We start from the raw sequence: 17,663 nt of genomic DNA on the forward strand, positions 1-17,663 counted from the left end.
AACATAAGGCAAGTCGAACTTCCAACTACTATATGCTTATATGCCTATATGCCTTTCACAATGTTTCGGGGTCATTATATTTTACAAATTCATTAGGTGGTTGAGTGCATTTTGATCTTCCGCTGACATTGTCTGCAAAAATGCAGCATACCTGTTTGGATCGGTATTTTGCAAGCCTGCCATCGAGCTTTTGAACACGTCATAGATACTTATATTCTCTAGAACTGATCCTGATAGTGGATCTTCCTCCAGGTCGTCGAAATCCTCCTCATCATTGAACTCATTTGCTGAGATGAATTTGATAGAGTCGGGATCATTTGCGAAAGCTTTCAAGTGATCTTCCAAAGCATTTTCCAAAGCATCTTCACCTTTTTCTTCAAATTCAATCTCGTCACCATGATTATTATAATAATCTGTTGCATCATTATCAAGGGAGAATTCCCTTCTTTTGTCTTGAAGTCCTTTTAATGCTGCAGGAAATCTTGAAAGAAGTTCAATAATTAGACAGCCCATTTTTTGGGACACTGGTTGTAGAGATAGTGCGGCTAGATGATCCGGTGTCAGTTGACATAATATGCTCAATAGAGCAAGCGTTGAGAGTTTAATGTCATACACTCTTTTAAAATTGGGAACATAGAATGTGAGCCATATTTCGAAAAAAAATTCCAAGATGTTGTGATGCTTTAAAAATTGAAGTGTGACAGTGGGTGAAGTAACCAAACTTGAAATAACTACGTTAAATGCTGTAACACCAAAAATAATGTTTTTCTTGAGGCCATCTTTTTCGACTACGATGGCTCTCGCGACATCTTCTAAAAACCTTTGCCTGTATGAGGATGGCATATCGCCCTCTAAACATAGTATGATTTTTTGGGATAAATCAAAAACAACGCTTAACTCATCCAGAGTGCTGTCTTCAGATATTGAGGCTTTCTTGTAAATTTCAAATAAAATTTTTGAGTAAAAATCATTTTGTTTCAATTCTTTCTTAGCATAAATTGTGTAATTGTTGATAGCTAACATGAAGTCTTCTAAGTAAAACGAGACCATACTATCCTCTTTACTATTTGCCTCTCCTATTAACTCTAATATTTTCCATGAGATTGGGCTTATCTCTCTTAAAAGGAAGGTAGAATTTTCAACGAACTCACAGCATTCACGATAAAAATCTTCTACATCATTTTTCAGAATAAATTCTGCTGCAGGATAAAATGATTGCTCCAAGTTTTTCACCACATTCTGTGAATTTTCAAATGAAAGCAATATTGAACATGTAGTTGAAAGAATACCTAAAGCCGCCATTTGCTTTTCGCTTTCATCAGGTAGATCGCTGTCATTCAATAAATCATCAGGCTGAAAATTAGATGCATCGTGCAGCTCTACTGCTAGTTTCAGGAATTGTTGAACTAATGTATTCATCAATTCCACACCAAAGGGATGCAATTGTTGAGCAAAATTTTCCACAAAATCCTGCATAACACCCGATATTGTATCAGACTCGAAATCATTTGAAAGTTGCAACAATAGTTGCATGGTAGGTACTACAACTTCGGAAAGGCCTTTTTCAAAAGTTTCATTATTTATGAAGGCTTGTAACGCTAATGCCGCGAGTAACTGGACTGGAAGGCACTTATCACTATCATTCAAATTTCTCATTATTCCATTAAAAAGAGTCTCTACATTTGAGGGATGCAATTCAAGGAACCCAACCTTCGAAGATATTTCGCAAACGCGACTTCTTAAAAAACCGTATGGGGAATCAAAGAAAGGAAAGACATAACTAACTAGAAATCTTTCAATTTCATTTTTGTAAGTAGACTGTTCGTCAGTTAACCGATCTATGATGCAGGAAAATATTCTAAACGAGGATTCCACCCGAAGTGCATTTTGCAATGGAATATTTCTAAAGTCGCCAACATTATTTTGCAAAGTTTGAATGGTAAATTCCAGAGTTGGTTGCAGGGTTGTCCCTTCTCTTTTGGAGACCGCTGTTGCTAATAATGAAGCTGCCGCAAGATCAGGTGCATAGCTATCGTTCCATAAATCAGAATATCTGTGAATGTACTCCTGTGGATCGTTTTCAAAAGTCTCAAGAGCAGCTTCGCTTGGCATAAGTAGTGGAAAGATAACGTGTTCTAGAATTGTACCATAATGGGATTTTATGTTACCCCAAGTACTTTTCTGAATAATAGCTTGTTCAATGAAACTTAGAACGTAAAAGATGGACGCATCACTGAGCCACAACTTTTTATTACCCCATTGTTCAATCTGTTGAAATAAAAGTTGTAAATACTCTCCAAAAAATTGAGTCAGAAACAGCGATTTGAATTCATCATAATTAAACCTTTTTGTTAAGGACTCAGACGCATATCTTTGAAAAAGTCTGAATACAATAGCATATGACCATTTTTTGCATTTGACCCATGAATAGTTATTCTGCAATTCGTCATCACAACTATTAATGACATCATTTGGTAGTGGTAACTGGATTATAGAAACAAAAAAATTTGCCCAATTAATGAACATGTCTTCTCTTTGCAGCACAAAAGGTAAATCATGATATATGACAAATTTGTACATTTTCAAAATCAATTTAACCATTTCGCCGAGTTTAACGTTTCCAATATTCTTACCATCTTGAATCAAATGTTCCTGGGCGTACTGCAGTAAACCAGGGAAGGAATCCAATATTAAAATCTCCAGGCTCTGCCTTGCGTCATTTTCTTTCCATCTGTAAGTCCTGAATATCTCAGAAAGGCAAATTAAGCCGACATACGCAGAGTCTATGTCACCCTCGTTCAACAGTGCCACTGATTCCGGCAGTAAAGTGTCCCATCTCTTGTGTGGATACTCTTCTCTAATGATTGTATTGAGAGCAGATTTCAAAACCCTCGTACATCTTGCAGAGTTCTTTGAGCAAGAAATCATGGCCCTCATCAACATATCCTTGATAACAGGTTTTTCATCGTTATCCACCTCATAGTTGAGCAATTCATTTCTACTTATTTTAGCACCACTCCATCCATTAGTTATCTTATTTTTGAAATAAAGACATGCAGAAAGTTTTACATTCTCAGGAACATCCAAAGAGCTGATTATGTCCAAGCAAGCACCTAGAAATCCAGGTGTCCTGCTTATCTGTTTTAACTGCAACTCAGCATTATTCCTCACAGTCGCATTATGATCTAAAGTACACGCAAAGCATTGCAAAAGTCCATTAACATCCATGACTATCCCGCAAGTAGTAGGTTACCAAACCGACAAGAAAAGCAATACCAAACACCCGGTAGCTAGATTTTCAGGAAATTGAAGGGTTCAACATGCGATGGTTCTTTGAAAGATACAAATTTTTAATCTGAGTTCTAAAATCATCGATAGTATTAGAGTGATCGTTTAATACGAAAATGGTTGGGAATAGGCCAATTCAGAGCTTAAGTGAGTAAAAGTCTTTGTGGGTGACATTTGTAATCTCAAATGACTGTTTGAGCTGTTCAGTACGCTGCTAGCCATTGGAGAACTTCGTGAGCTTGGGATGGAGTGCGAAGAGTTGCTGGATATCGGTCTTTTGTCAAACGGATTTATAGTAAAGGATTCGTCAAGACTGGAGACTTCTCTGTCTTCCAATAGGTGCTGTTGCTGATGATTCATGACGTGCAATGACTTTTTTTCTTGGATGCTCCTGAATTTGTTGCCTGATGATGGGAGCTGATCGGAAATAGATTGAGCTGACTGAGCTGACTCGTCATGGTTGTAATTGTCCGTAGCTGACTCTTCACGGTTAAAATTGTCTGTAGCTGGCTCGGCGACTTGCTTGTCACAAAATTCTAAACTAGGTTCATTTTCATATTCTTTAACTTCCTGTTCAATCTCTGAGGAGGAATCTTTTGTACTGTATGATATTGGAACGTATGTAAATAGAAACGGTTCCGATTTTGACTTGCCAAACTGCATCCAAGCTCTTTCAGCCGGATTATATTGAAAGTATGGAGAGTATGATGATGGACCTTTTCCGGAGGAAGGCCCCGGTAAATCAGGAATTCGCACCTCCTCAACTTCATCCGTTTGCGTAGAGTGTGTATTGGTGGAAAAAACACTTCTTCTTCCGTCAAAGAGGTAAACCGCCACTGGTCCCAAGACACAGAGCGCAATTGTTGCAATCCATATTCGGGGGTCAATCATATCTAACTCCTCCAGAACAAAGTCAAGTACGAGAGGCCAGTCCAATTTCTGTTTTGTACCTGTATTTATAGTTGCGGTTACAGTTGTCACTATTTTCTTTGTCACCGTATGTGATTCTGCTGTCATTGTTGGATTCATATTGCCGTCTGATACATTTAAACGTAATGCTCCCAGGCTATAAAAATTCATGGCTTCCTTGAGGCCTTTAAAGATTGCTACGGTTGCAGCAAGTCCAAACAACCCCTGAGAGACAGGCACTCTTGTCATTTAACACTTAGATATAACGCCACACAATCACTCCCTCACAGACACGCCCATAGATATGAAGAGTAGAAGAAGATATCGGAATCTTACTATGACTACAAACAAAGGTTATTTTCAGTTCTTTGGATACCTCGCGCACCCCTGCGCTAATGACTTAGAGATGAAAAAACGCAACAATTTGATGTATGATATGTACAGGATATATAGAAAACTAACGTTACCAGGTAACTTGGTGGGCACTTGAAATGCAGTTGAGTGCAGGGTGTAGGTAGCAATGACAGAGCAAATCTTAGGACACTGAGCAGTTTTACAAAACTTATACGTAAAAATGAAAGAACTTAATTATGGGAAATACCTTCTCATAGCTCTTGGGCTCCCATTAGGATAAGTTGAAAGCAGTCCAGCTTTTTAACATTTACAAGACACACACGCCAAATCTCGAATGAGATTTGAGGTTTAAGGCAATCACGCAATGGCTCCTAGACTCATCAATATTACCTGAAGGATGATTTGAAGGGACCAAAAACCAACACGCATTAAGCGCACAGATCTTTTCTTGTCATCAGCAACATAATCCGCGAAGGCGTCGTAAATTTCGGCACTTAGATCCCTCATGAGTAGACAGTCGTAGATTGTCCACGAGCCTTCGAAATCTGATATGTTTTTCACAACACGGCACCTGATAGGTATATATGTCCTTGTAGAATTGATATAGCCTACGATGGGTCGTATTAATGCATTATTCATGTAGCCAAGCTCAGGTGTAAAAAGTGGTACTTCAGCCTTGACATTGTGTAATCTCAAATAAAAATCCATGATGAAGTATTTCTCGGGATCAATTTCGGAAGCAACTGGTTCTTGCAGGGGGGATGGTAAAATCGAATGCCTTTGAGCTTCTTTGAAGAGTCTTTCACCAATTTCTGTTAGAATGTCTGATAATTGCGATGCATCAGCCTCTTTATCAGGAAGCAGAACATCACCAATCATATCCACTTGGCCTTCTGTAATCCATCCAAATGGTCCATCCATTCCCGCATTTAAGTGGTCGATATTCAAATTATCAACTCTGAATCTGGTAACACGTTTCCATGCGGATCCATATTCTGCTTGTTGCGCATTTAATGATGATGACGATGATGACGATGATGACGATGATGACGATGATAACGATGATGACAGGAAAGAGGATGAGGGAAATGACGACGGCACAAAGCTATCTACATTGAACTTTCTGTGTATGGTGAACAAAGAGTTGTCGTAGGTACCACTCATGCTATTGGCATTCAAAATATCATAAAATAACCAATGTTTCCTCAGTTGTGGCAAATCACAGTTGAATATGCTTACCAGATATGGTCTGAACCCATTTGGTTGATACAACGTGAATAACACGTCGTTCATAGTAAACTTGGAAATCTCGAAGTCACCAGGTTTATGAACATTCTTATAGTTCCTTGGATCATCATCAGATTTCCAAACAACGTGAGTTCTATCAACCACTCCTCTCATTCCATTAATTGATACTTCGTCAAGTATTCCCTTCCCGTTTAACCATTTCGTGAAGCTTAGTGAAATCTCGACTTGATCAATAGTTAAATCGTACTGTGTATAGTTCCCATCATCGAAATCTTCTCGATTAACTAGCAGTCGTTGGCTTAATGCTAATTCTGTTCTTTGAAGAGCTTCTTTCTGTGTACCTTTTGTAAAACTCTGCGATAGCTTCGGTCTTCTTGATATGAAAACTTTATTGAAGCAGATTTTACCCGATGACCAATCTGGTACGATTGCACTTTCGAATATAACGGATATTGCACTATTTTTCGTCAACAGATTGCCAACTTTGGTAGCCAAATATTCTTGCGCGAACACAGTGTTCATCAGATAAATCAGTAACGACGTGAAGGTTGTTGTCCATAAGATAATTATCACGACATTACTTAAAACCACCCAGGAAATGAATGCACTTATATCATCCGTATTAAACGGCCTCATTGATCTCTTAAGTATCCATTTAACATTTATTCTAAATTTCTCGAATATGCCCGTTGCTTGAGCTAGCAGTCTGTCTCTTTCCGTGATGAACTTGAAAGTTTTTCCACTTATATATTTATCCTTCTTTTCTCCGGACGCATTCGTGGACATATGCTGCATTAAAGATGCACCAGGACTGCTGAAACTACCAGAAATCCTGTTACGACCATTTATGCCACTGCTGATAGTTCCCTTACGTAATGTCCCTGGTAATCGATTTGCAGCTTTTAAAACCACTCGATGTTGTACCAGCCCGCACCTAGATATTCTGAGGAGCAAATTGGAAGCCATATATGTGTATTACTCTAGTTGCGCCCAGTAGATCACCCCTAGTTTAAAGGCCTGTGAACGTCAAGCTTATAAAACTGCTCCTCGAATACATAGATCTTTGACACTAACTTGCAAAAGATGAAAACACAGTTTAGAAGTCTTCGCAAGGTAAAATGAGAGCAAGCTGCTCCTCCTGTCATTGTATTTCAACACACTTTGATCTGTGTAAAGCTTAACATGCGTTTCGGCTTCGTTTTTCACGAAAATACACATTTCGCTATGAAGTGAAAAATTTTGGACGTTTTATTGCAAAATGTTTAAATAATAGAAAAAGGTTCGACTTATTTCAGACCAAGCAGAACAACTACATATCCTGATAATTGTACCATGTCCGTCATCCCAGAACAATCCAACGTTACCATCTTGAGTAAAAATGAAAAGAAAGCCAGAGAAATGATCTCTAAATTAGGCTTGAAGGCTCTACCAGGTATTTCCAGAGTCACATTCAGAAAGAAGGACAATCAAATTATTGCCATTGACCAACCAGATGTCTACAGAACTGCTGGTGGTAACTTTGTTGTTTTTGGTGAAGCCAAGGTTGACAACTTCACTCAAAGATTAGCAGCAGCTCAACAACAAGCTGAGACCACTGGTGTTGCTCCAGCAGATTTTGCCGACAAATCACCAGAGGACATTCAGGCTGATATGCAAGCTGCTGCTAACAACGGACCTAGTGACTCCAAGATTGAAGAAGCCGACGAGGAAATTGACGCTGGCGACATTCAAGCCGAAGACATCGAACTAGTTGTTGAACAAGCTGGTGTTTCCAAAAATGAAGCTATCAAAGCATTAAAGGCACATAAAGGTGACATCGTCAATGCTATCATGGCCTTGTCAAAGTGAACTAAGATAAATCAATATATATCTGTCTAATTAAATATTATTATTGATTTTTATTCTCAGCTTTTTTTTCAACAGTATCAGTTGCATTCGTCATGCCCTCGTTGGTCTCGTTGATTATCCACCCGCAAATTGGACAAGCATAGTTTAGGGGCCTATTAAGCATCCGATATGAGCCTGTTTGGGCCCTGCAGTTACCACATACTATTGGGACCATCATCTTACTGAAATCATTACCGCCGCCAATAGCATTTATAACTTTATCAAACCACTTGTCTCTCTCCGTTTGCGTTTTTAGCGTATCATCATTCCTCAGTTGTGCTAGCTCCTTCTTCAAGTCATTCAACTCCTCATATTTTCCTTTCAGTTCTTCGTCCATTAGTTTTAGTGTATCTTCTGATTGATCATCGCCTCCAGAAAACCGATGAATGATTGAATTTGTAGCGTGATAATTTGTCTCCTCCTTCAGCTTTTCAAGTTTTTCTTGATGTCTGGCCCTTAGCCTTGCCAGTTTTTTTGATTGGTTTCTTCTTATGAAATCATGGACTCTATATGTTCCCCATTTACAGATGCCTATCAGTAAAATCGTCGTAACAATCCCAACAATGACGTAAATCCAGTTGTCCTCATACTTCCAATAGAGATACGCAAATGTACATATAGTAATAGCTGCTCCATAATATGTCAAATGGGATTGTAATCGGTCTATGTAAAGCTGACTTTTTTCCAGCTTTCGGTCCAGGTCGTGGATCTGTGATGTGATCTCCGAGAGCTCATCTGTATATCTCTGCACCAATGTTTTTTTGCTGCCCGAAGTCAGTTTTTTTATTGCACTAAACATGATGGTTGACCTATATTTTATTGTTGCCCCCGACTGAGATTATGGTTGATCTCATTAAGGTCCAAATTTCAACTTGGTCTACTTCGCGAATAGTACGAAACTTCGTTCAAATCGAAAGAAAACAGACAAAGTTGCAATAAGACATAGTAAGTAAAAGCACCGCATGCCTTCCGTCACAATATCTACTGCACAGATACGCTCTCTTTTACAATCGAAAGAGAAGTGCGCCTCTGTCATGACCCCAATGGGCAACATGATGTTGGAGATTCAAGGTGATCTTGACATACCTTCCGTACCAGGGGACGACGATCGATTCAGCAGATACGATGATATTGATATTGTACGATTGGGGTTGCTGCATATCAATACAGATGTGAAAACTGCTACCCTTTTTGTTGGTAAAAAACAGAGACTCTTAGGCAAAATAGTGGAACTGGAGAATCCTCTAGGCTTGCTGAAGTTTGATCATGAAAATGGAACTGTTGAAATGCAAGATCTATTTAGATACAAAATTTTATTCAGCAACCGTCCATTACCCGTTATGTGAAGATTGGTGAGATTCTCATCAAAGCCTAACTACTGAGGGTGACCAGTTGGTCTTCAGATGCATTTCATCTAACCTCTCAAGATCGAATACAGGAAAAGGATGCGCTTCCGTATTGAAAACAATGGAAGTCAGATCTAAATCATCCTCGAACAAGAGGTATAGGTATTTCAGAGTTTCTGCCAGCCAGAAGCTTTCCATATTATCGCGCTTGTGTGTGGGTAAACTTATGCAATCACCGAGAGAGACAAAGACATTTCTGGAATCCGGAGTTACTACACTGGTATGTTCTTTGAAGCTTGACAAAATTTCGTAACCCCACTGGCGGTATTTCTCATCTTTTGTTAGATGATAAAGAAACATAATTGATTCTACTGTTTCCGGTCTTTGTAGGTTGTGTTTATCAGCAGGTTTGACGAAGAAATCACCAGAAGGGGAACTCCAAGCATGAGGAGGTATTTTAGTGATCCCATCATTGAATACAACGATTTCAGGGCTTAATCCTGAAGGAATTTGACGATACATTTGATAACAGGTATGTGTCAATTCTTGGGCTAATTTCCAGTCTTCCTCTCTAGTTGAATCCCAAAAACTCTGCTTCCTAGCTTTTTTAATTGACAATCCTTCGGTTGCTCCCATACCTAACAACCCGCCCATAAAACAAACCAAATGGTCCATCTTAGGATCTAATGCACCTTGTAAGCCATAAGGCCTTTCTCCGATATATGTGAACCCACTTGGTATAGATTTTGCTATCAGGTATTTTTTCATACCTTCCATAGATTCACGATAAAGATCGTAATAGATTTTTTCGTGGGATTGTAAGTATTGTTTCAAAAGATACTCATAAAAAGAATCACCTCTGGATCCAAATCTGATGTTTTGCCCATGAAATAAACCACTGTCCGGTTGTGTATATATTGGGGCTAATCCGCGGTACCTAGACAGCAGGTCATTCGTATCATAAAGGGCAGGGTATACATTTTCAGCCAAATTCCAGTAGGTAGCGTTTCCGGTCAAGTATGACAAATATTTGAATTCTAACTGTAGTGTAGTGAATTCTGCAGTGGAAGATGCTCCCTCGTTGACGTGATTTCTTATGGCTTCGCCTGTTTGTAAATTCACACTTGAAAACGGTATACCACTCTCCCTATCTTTGAACGCAATCGCCAATCTATCACATAAATCAATCGATTTGTTTAGGTATATTTCTGGATTTCCAATTTTCAATTGTTTGGTGTAATGATAAGCAGAAAGCAATCCACCGAGCATTCTAATCGTAGTTTCAAAAATATTTACTTCTGCATCAATATTATAATTGAGCTCATTGGCGGTCCACACCTGAATTTCCAATATGCCCTTCAAGAACTCAGCCCTGTTTGACGTAGTCTTATTGAACATCAGCAGCATGGTATCCAAAGCATCAATAGTTATCCATCCCAGCGGATCGCCAGAACGTGGCATGTTTCGGTGTGAATGACTCAATGGGCCGTAAACATCGTATCCCCAAGCATAATCTTCATAATCTCTCCAGCTTTCCAGAAAGGCCTCCTCTATTTCATTTCTTACTGACTCTGCGGTGCCATATTGTGGCACAGTTGTCCACTTTTGCTTTCCTAGATAGCCGATCGCTACAAGTGCCGTGGAAATGGCTCCAAGTAGCCATATCTTCAGTATATTATCGCTCCTCATCGAATACTCCACTGCAACGGCGCATTTACTATATCAGAGGTCTAATAATGGTATGTTATCGCCGTTGTATGTAAATCGAGTACCATATTCGGCAGCCGTTAGTGATGATTTTTCAGATTGCTTTATAAACTTTCCAATTAAAAGATGTAGCCCTTATAGAGATTTGCGTTATCCGCCATCTGGTAATGCTAATCAAGCTCTGGGTAGTCAACCTAGTCAGAGATTAGGTCCACAGCTTTTTATCTGCCAAGATAAATTTGTTCAGAAGAAACATGATTACTCAGACCGTTGGCGATTCAATTCCACCCAACACAAACCATGCTGTTTCCGTGTGTCTTCCAACGTGGGAAGCAACAGTCGGTTATGAAGAAGGAGATGCGGTCATCGTAAAAGCAATGACAACTGGTTACCCTCGATTTTTCATCCATAAGTCAGTGAAAAAGCTTTGCGAAGTTTTAAGTGAAAAGTATGCCAAAGACAATGAGACTTGTCTTTGTTTTCCCTCTTACAGTGTTGCTAAAAGATGCAGAGAATATGTTGGGGTTAAGGTGAGCTCTCTTGAGAACCGCGCAGCTCTTCCATCTTCGAAGGTCCGTATTTTACAACTGGCTACCTGCAAACCCATGACTCAAGAAGAGATCAAATTCAAAAGAGAATGTAAGATAGCTGTAGTGTTTGTTGACAAGGCATATTTCCGTTTGTTAAAAGAGTTCTGGCAACATACTGGTGAGATAATATCTAGCAGGTTAGCCGAATATGTATTGCACGAACTGTTTGTTGTTGAGAAATCAAGCATAAGTTTGTCGCAGCCCCATGCATCGAGTGTGCATGATGGAAAAGAAACCGAAACTAATCAAGATGTTATAAGAGATGAGGAAGCATTCATCGAGACACGATTTGGTAGGAATCTTGATTTTTCGTTTGCAGATGAAGCTAAAATTTTGATCAAAAAAAGGATTGCCAGCAAAGTTGTCGAGAAACCCACCGAGGAGCAAATAAGAGAAGATGATGGCAACACAAATCAAGACAATTATGATGATAACGACGATGATGATAACAATAATAATGATAATAGTGATGTTGCGAATGATGGCTTTTTTGTTCAGGCTACAGAGGAGCTACTCCTTGACGATACACGGACCAATGTAGCAGGCTCTACGAGAGAAATTGCCTCTACTATACAACCTGAACAGATCGAAACGGTGACTAGTTTTTTAACATCTGCTGTTGCTGCGGATGATAACAGACGTAGCTTAGAAATTAATCCAGAAGCTGACGTATTCTTATTTCCAAGCGGTATGGCATCTATTTTCACCGCGCATAGATTGTTGTTAAATCTAGACTCGCTAAGGGTGCATAGGTCGAGATTTAACAGCACCACTCCAAATTGTAGCGGAACTACATCTCCAACTTCTCAGCCCAATCTGATCGGTTATGGACCACCATACAAGAAAACTGTCATGTTCGGTTTTCCTTATACAGATACGCTAAGTATATTGAGGAAATTCAACCATACATATTTCCTAGGGAACGGTGATTCCAGCGCCATGGATGAACTGAAAAAAATTTTACAATCTGGGGAACAAATTTTGGCTCTCTTTATAGAGGCACCCTCGAATCCTCTCTTGAAGATGGGCGATCTTGCTGCGTTAAGGCAGTTGGCTGACATATACGGGTTTTACATCGTTGTTGATGAAACTGTGGGCGGATTTGTTAATATTGATGTCTTACCATATGCTGACATTGTTTGCAGTTCATTGACAAAGATTTTTAGCGGTGACTCGAATGTGATTGCTGGTTCACTCGTGCTGAATCCGAAGGCCAAATTGTACAGCTTTGCTCAACAATTTCTGATTGAAAATAAGGAATACGAAGATTGCTTATGGTGCGAGGACGCATTATATCTAGAAAGAAATTCTCGTGATTTCATCGCAAGAACCATTAAAGTTAATGAAAACACGGAGCATCTGTTGAACAATGTTTTAATACCTCAACAGGGAAAGCTGATAAAAAAAATCTTTTACCCAAGTTTAACTTCGCCGGAAACTAAGGAGAATTTCGATAAAGTTAAATGCAAAACACAAGGCGGATATGGTGGACTATTTTCTCTAACCTTTTTCGAGGAGGGCAAGGCACGCAAGTTTTTCAATAGTTTGCAACTATGCAAGGGCCCATCCCTAGGTACTAATTTTACACTTGCATGCCCATATGCCATATTGGCACACTACAACGAGTTGGAAGAGATAGCCAAATATGGCGTTGAATCAAACCTGGTCAGGGTGAGTGTTGGACTTGAAAACAAGGAAGAACTGTGCAGAGTGTTCCAGCATGCCATAGATATAGCAAACAAGAGCTGAATCAGCTTTTTAGTCATTTCTTTCATTTTTTTGAGTTTTCTCATATTTGAATATATAAATTCTTCGCATATACATAACATATATGGATGGTATATCTAGTACTTTTAGACGTCGTCATACGTTCTGGTAAAAATATCCCCTCATTTCAATTCAACAGGCTTTTCACCTCTGGCAAATCTTGGATTTCTTGGATCGTTGATGAATTCGCTGGAATTTGCGGACAGGTCAGAAACTTTGGCGAATGCGTAATAGACAACTGCACCGCCGACAAAAAATGGCCAGTATGGCTTTAACAAAGGTGTTGGAAACTTTTTCAACATTCTAGATCAACGCGTATGGTACTTGTACTAAGGGAATGCAGCTTCGAGTTGACAGAAAGCCAATGGTAACTATTGCTGCTTTCTGTTAAAAGTCACAACGACAACAGCACTTATCATCAACACATTTCCATAGGTAGCTGAAGGCGAAGGGGGAAAAAAATACAAGGAGGGTAAAATTTCTGTATGTGGTGTTAGGCTGTCCGGGCTAATAGAGGTGATTGGTTCAAATATCAAACGCCTAAAGGCTCATGGGAGAGTGAAAAAGAGTAACAGAGATGATAATAATGAGCTTACAGTGCTTTAAAGTGCACTAGACGGCATCTTAATGTAATGAAGACTGTTGCAAGCTGCTTTGCGGGGGAGAACCATCGGTTCTGTTCCGTTCCTCGCAGGTCGAGTTGTTTTTTTTCTAGTTGTGAAAAATGGAGCTGATCTTCAGTGTGTAGTCTTGTGGGAACTGGATGCTGCATGCGTCTCAGACCTGCTGCACTTTTACCACCACCATAATCGCGGATCAAAGGGTCCTACAGCGAGAAACTCGCTGTAATTGTTGCAGAAGAGCAACATTGGCTACTTTTCGGCGGCCCTCATTATCTCTGAATGTATCCTGTTCTGTGCATCTCCTCGTAGCTCGATTTACCTCGATTGCAGTTTTCGCCAGATCTCTGTACGTCTGCGTTGACTACAACGACGGTAATCTCTCTGGTTTCAGCGGCAACTGCATGCCAACAGTTTTCAGATGTTGTTTTGAACCTCGGGGCATAACAACACTACTTGAAGAGCGTTTTTGATGCTTTCCATCTGGTGCCTTGCTTTCCGCTTTTTGATCCACGTTGGTGGTGGCGCAGATCGGGGGAGAGCAGGCAACCGCCTGAACTTCAATCCCCCGGTTTCCATATCATACTTGCACGGTTCTTCATTGGCAATGGTGCTAGTCGTACTTCTGAGATCTCCCACAAGTAGTTCAGATAAAGGAATGAAAACCAGGAGGGGAGAAAACTCCTTCGACTCTTTCCTGGAGTAGCCGCCGAAGTCAAGCTCGCGTCCTTGAAACACAGAAGACGCGGGTGCCTCAGCGCTCGCAGATAGATACAACTACTGCAAATGCGGAAGTTCCCTCGAAAGCTCCCTCGAAAGTATCCTATTTTGAAGTGAATGAGACGCGAACAAGGTTACGCTAATTGTGACGATTTACGGTGTCTAGCGAGACGGATACGCCTCGGTTGCAAGAGATAGCGGTTGAGTCTAAACAAAGTCATGCTGCATCGAGCAAGGACGCAGGCGGAGCTAGACATCCACCTCAACCCAAAACGCTCTGTCCAAGAAGCCCAATGAACAGTACGTTTAAGACCAATTCACATAGCCCCATCGTACCTGATGAGTAAGTGCATCTTCATGGCGATGCCCGTTATAACAACGTATCAGGAGCCAGCCACTGGCATGACAGAATGTCAAAACAGCAGGAGGAAACTGTGCGAGATCGACCACTTGGTCTCGAAGAGCGGCAGAGGCTTTGAAAGAGGTATGAAACCACCCTCAACCACTTCTAATGTCCCACTAGAGAGGTTGACAGCTCATCGGACATTCGCGAGCCGGACACGACAGGGCCGGACAAAGCAGGACATGCTCGGACAGATTCCGGACACTCTATTCGGTCAATTCCGAAGTAATCATAATACGCCTATTGCCGAATGGACTTCACAGTGGCGACCCCATCGGATATGCCGCCGGAGTAATCCGAGGTTCGCCATATGGTCACAGCAGTAGCCAAGTGGTCGAGCACCAGCCTACGATCGAAGTGGGAAGCCATCGTGGGAAGACAACTCCATCTTATCCTCCTCCCCAAATGATAAGGTCTATCGAGCAGCTATATTTAGTATGCTATAACGTATAAGAGAGGTCGACAATTGAGTTGTCTGAAAACGTCAATGGAAAACAGCATTCTTGAGAGAGCTTATTATAAGTATATTTGAATAAACGAACCCAACTAGTAATTGGGTAACATTAATTCTAGCGGAGCGAAATATCAAGTGTGGTGGCATCTGTATAAGAGTGCGATATGAAGTTCTATAGCTTGGACGAGGAGAAGATATTCAATAGCAAGATTGCGAGTGAGTACCACTCGGTGGACGTAATTGGGGCTAAACTAGGCGGGAAAGTGCTTTCGTTTTCTGACGAATGGTTCGCTGCTGCAGAAAACTTGATTCTACCTAAGGCACCCGTTAGGGATGCAACAAAGTACACGCCTGCTGGTGCCTGGTACGATGGTTGGGAGACTAGAAGGCATAATGAGAATCCTTACGATTGGGTCATCCTCAGAATGGGGGTGTTTTCTGCACAAATAGTGGGCGGTGAAATCGACACCGCATTTTTCAATGGTAATCAAGCTGAGTTTGCATCGGTTGAGGGGCTCTACGATGAAGCCGCCACTGACATATCTGAGACGGATGAACGTTGGGATCAGATAATCCCTAAATTCGAATGTGAGCCGTCAAAGAGGCACTTCTTCCTCAGAACTGACGGCTTAACGGAGAAGAAATACACTCACATTAAGTTAAAAATGTTCCCAGACGGTGGCATTGCTAGATTTAGACTTTACGGTAAGGTGTTCCCGCCGAATGTTGTTTCTGCGACAAAGCAGCATCCCTTGGATCTTGCCAGCGCCTGCAATGGTGGTGTAGCACTAGCCGTATCGGACCAACATTTCGGTTCTGCAGACAACCTGTTGGTGCCTGGGAGAGGCCATGATATGTCAGATGGTTGGGAAACTACAAGATCCAGAAAGCCTGGACATGTGGATTGGGTTATTATTCAATTAGGCCGTGAAACAAGCTTTCTGGATAAGGTCATTATTGACACAGCCCACTTCAAAGGTAATTTCCCTCAGTATATTATGGTCCATGGAGCTCAAGGTCCTCAAGATGATAATTGGATCGAATTGGTGCCAAAATCAAAAACGGGCCCGGATAAAGAACACGAATATGTCATTGGCAAGGAGCAAAAAATCACTCACGTTAAAGTTACCATCATACCAGATGGCGGTCTTAAAAGGATTAGAGTATGGGGTTACTAGTTTCCTATAAAAGCGTATATTTTGATATATAAATAATAGATGCGATTTAACATTCAACGACTAGCGCGAATATTTGATGCGATGAGTTGTGAAGAGTGAAAAAAAAACAATAATTTTAGGAGTTTACACCTTTAAGCAATAACATGCAGTAGCTTTCATAATGGACCCCCAAGAGGAACTGTTTTATGACGCTGTACATCAAAGATGTCCACCTGAGTTAATTTTGAACCTGGCAAAACAGCTCACGGAAGTGCATGTTCAATTCTTCATTGAACAATTCGAGATTGCAGAGGCAATCAACCCATATTACACCAAGACGGTAATAAAGAGCCTGATTGACAATGTCGATATATTCAGCGAGGACGAAACACAAGCGTCTAATAGAGTGCTGGTGATACCTGTTCAAGACGTGTATTTAACCGAGTGGCTCTTTGAGAAATATATTGAACTGCTGAATGTGTCTGTTCCATCGCCCACAGCAAAGGATGTGGTGCAGTACCGGCTAGATTCCAATGTAAGAATCAAAATAGAGGAGATCCCGAGACTAATCAGCGGCGCGGGTACAACGGGATTTAGAACTTGGGAAGCTTCCTTATATCTAGCAAGGTATATGCTAGACTACGATTTCCAGGGTAAGAATGTGTTGGAACTCGGTGCAGGCACAAGCATGGTAAGCGCTACTATTGCCAAGACATCTGGTAACAAAACGAATACGTTGTACATCACCGATGGTGACACGACGTTATTAGAAACGTTATCGCGCAGGAATTTTCACCTCAATGGCCTTATAGATAATGAAAAATTTATGTTTCGCAGACTCTTGTGGAACGAGGATCCGATACCCCCTAATATAGACATTGTGCTTGCAGCAGATGTCACATATGATGCGAGCGTAGTGGCTGATCTGTGTAGCTGTCTACTAGAGTGTCTCTCCAACGGTCGCTGCAAGCAATGTCTCATCTCCGCAACCATACGGAATGAGGATACGATAAAAGCATTTGAAGATCAGATATCACAGCTCAAGATGACCTTCAAGATCGTGTCGTCCACGGAGGTCGACGTAAACGGCGCGTTGCCCACGGAAACGTTGCCCACGGAAACGTTGGGTACATCGCTTATTGCTCCCATAAGGATATATAGCATAGAACAATAGCAGTTTCCCTACACTATTAGAAGAGTTTTATGATACGGC

The 17,663-nt window shown here is 40.8% G+C and overlaps 11 protein-coding genes across 11 annotated transcripts; 5 read left to right on the forward strand and 6 right to left on the reverse strand.

Annotated features, from left to right (window-relative positions):
- Positions 1 to 81: 81 nt before the first annotated feature.
- NMD5 (Nmd5p) lies at positions 82 to 3,228 on the reverse strand (the record flags this gene model as incomplete). Its single annotated transcript, XM_037288895.1, has 1 exon — positions 82 to 3,228. One exon carries the CDS (start codon positions 3,226 to 3,228, stop codon positions 82 to 84), a length of 3,147 nt encoding a protein of 1,048 aa, XP_037144790.1.
- A 165-nt stretch (positions 3,229 to 3,393) lies between these two features.
- On the reverse strand, positions 3,394 to 4,446 carry NVJ1 (Nvj1p; the record flags this gene model as incomplete). Its single annotated transcript, XM_037288896.1, has 1 exon — positions 3,394 to 4,446. The coding sequence occupies one exon, from the start codon at positions 4,444 to 4,446 to the stop codon at positions 3,394 to 3,396; it is 1,053 nt and encodes a 350-aa protein (XP_037144791.1).
- A 462-nt stretch (positions 4,447 to 4,908) lies between these two features.
- MDM31 (Mdm31p) lies at positions 4,909 to 6,765 on the reverse strand (the record flags this gene model as incomplete). Its single annotated transcript, XM_037288897.1, has 1 exon — positions 4,909 to 6,765. One exon carries the CDS (start codon positions 6,763 to 6,765, stop codon positions 4,909 to 4,911), a length of 1,857 nt encoding a protein of 618 aa, XP_037144792.1.
- Positions 6,766 to 7,131: 366 nt separating this feature from the next.
- On the forward strand, positions 7,132 to 7,647 carry EGD2 (Egd2p; the record flags this gene model as incomplete). Its single annotated transcript, XM_037288898.1, has 1 exon — positions 7,132 to 7,647. The coding sequence occupies one exon, from the start codon at positions 7,132 to 7,134 to the stop codon at positions 7,645 to 7,647; it is 516 nt and encodes a 171-aa protein (XP_037144793.1).
- Positions 7,648 to 7,687: 40 nt separating this feature from the next.
- Positions 7,688 to 8,485, reverse strand: LNP1 (Lnp1p; the record flags this gene model as incomplete). The annotated part of the gene is made up of 1 exon (XM_037288899.1): positions 7,688 to 8,485. The coding sequence occupies one exon, from the start codon at positions 8,483 to 8,485 to the stop codon at positions 7,688 to 7,690; it is 798 nt and encodes a 265-aa protein (XP_037144794.1).
- Positions 8,486 to 8,648: 163 nt separating this feature from the next.
- CTF8 (Ctf8p) lies at positions 8,649 to 9,032 on the forward strand (the record flags this gene model as incomplete). The annotated part of the gene is made up of 1 exon (XM_037288900.1): positions 8,649 to 9,032. One exon carries the CDS (start codon positions 8,649 to 8,651, stop codon positions 9,030 to 9,032), a length of 384 nt encoding a protein of 127 aa, XP_037144795.1.
- Positions 9,033 to 9,050: 18 nt separating this feature from the next.
- MNS1 (mannosyl-oligosaccharide 1,2-alpha-mannosidase) lies at positions 9,051 to 10,721 on the reverse strand (the record flags this gene model as incomplete). Its single annotated transcript, XM_037288901.1, has 1 exon — positions 9,051 to 10,721. One exon carries the CDS (start codon positions 10,719 to 10,721, stop codon positions 9,051 to 9,053), a length of 1,671 nt encoding a protein of 556 aa, XP_037144796.1.
- Positions 10,722 to 10,993: 272 nt separating this feature from the next.
- STR2 (cystathionine gamma-synthase) lies at positions 10,994 to 13,078 on the forward strand (the record flags this gene model as incomplete). Its single annotated transcript, XM_037288902.1, has 1 exon — positions 10,994 to 13,078. One exon carries the CDS (start codon positions 10,994 to 10,996, stop codon positions 13,076 to 13,078), a length of 2,085 nt encoding a protein of 694 aa, XP_037144797.1.
- Positions 13,079 to 13,218: 140 nt separating this feature from the next.
- Positions 13,219 to 13,398, reverse strand: ATP18 (F1F0 ATP synthase subunit i; the record flags this gene model as incomplete). The annotated part of the gene is made up of 1 exon (XM_037288903.1): positions 13,219 to 13,398. One exon carries the CDS (start codon positions 13,396 to 13,398, stop codon positions 13,219 to 13,221), a length of 180 nt encoding a protein of 59 aa, XP_037144798.1.
- Positions 13,399 to 15,457: 2,059 nt separating this feature from the next.
- DAL2 (allantoicase) lies at positions 15,458 to 16,471 on the forward strand (the record flags this gene model as incomplete). The annotated part of the gene is made up of 1 exon (XM_037288904.1): positions 15,458 to 16,471. One exon carries the CDS (start codon positions 15,458 to 15,460, stop codon positions 16,469 to 16,471), a length of 1,014 nt encoding a protein of 337 aa, XP_037144799.1.
- A 160-nt stretch (positions 16,472 to 16,631) lies between these two features.
- On the forward strand, positions 16,632 to 17,624 carry EFM3 (protein-lysine N-methyltransferase; the record flags this gene model as incomplete). Its single annotated transcript, XM_037288905.1, has 1 exon — positions 16,632 to 17,624. One exon carries the CDS (start codon positions 16,632 to 16,634, stop codon positions 17,622 to 17,624), a length of 993 nt encoding a protein of 330 aa, XP_037144800.1.
- Positions 17,625 to 17,663: the final 39 nt, after the last annotated feature.

The sequence above is a fragment of the Zygotorulaspora mrakii genome, chromosome 5, assembly GCF_013402915.1.
Source record: "Zygotorulaspora mrakii chromosome 5, complete sequence".
Classification (NCBI taxonomy): domain Eukaryota; kingdom Fungi; phylum Ascomycota; class Saccharomycetes; order Saccharomycetales; family Saccharomycetaceae; genus Zygotorulaspora; species Zygotorulaspora mrakii.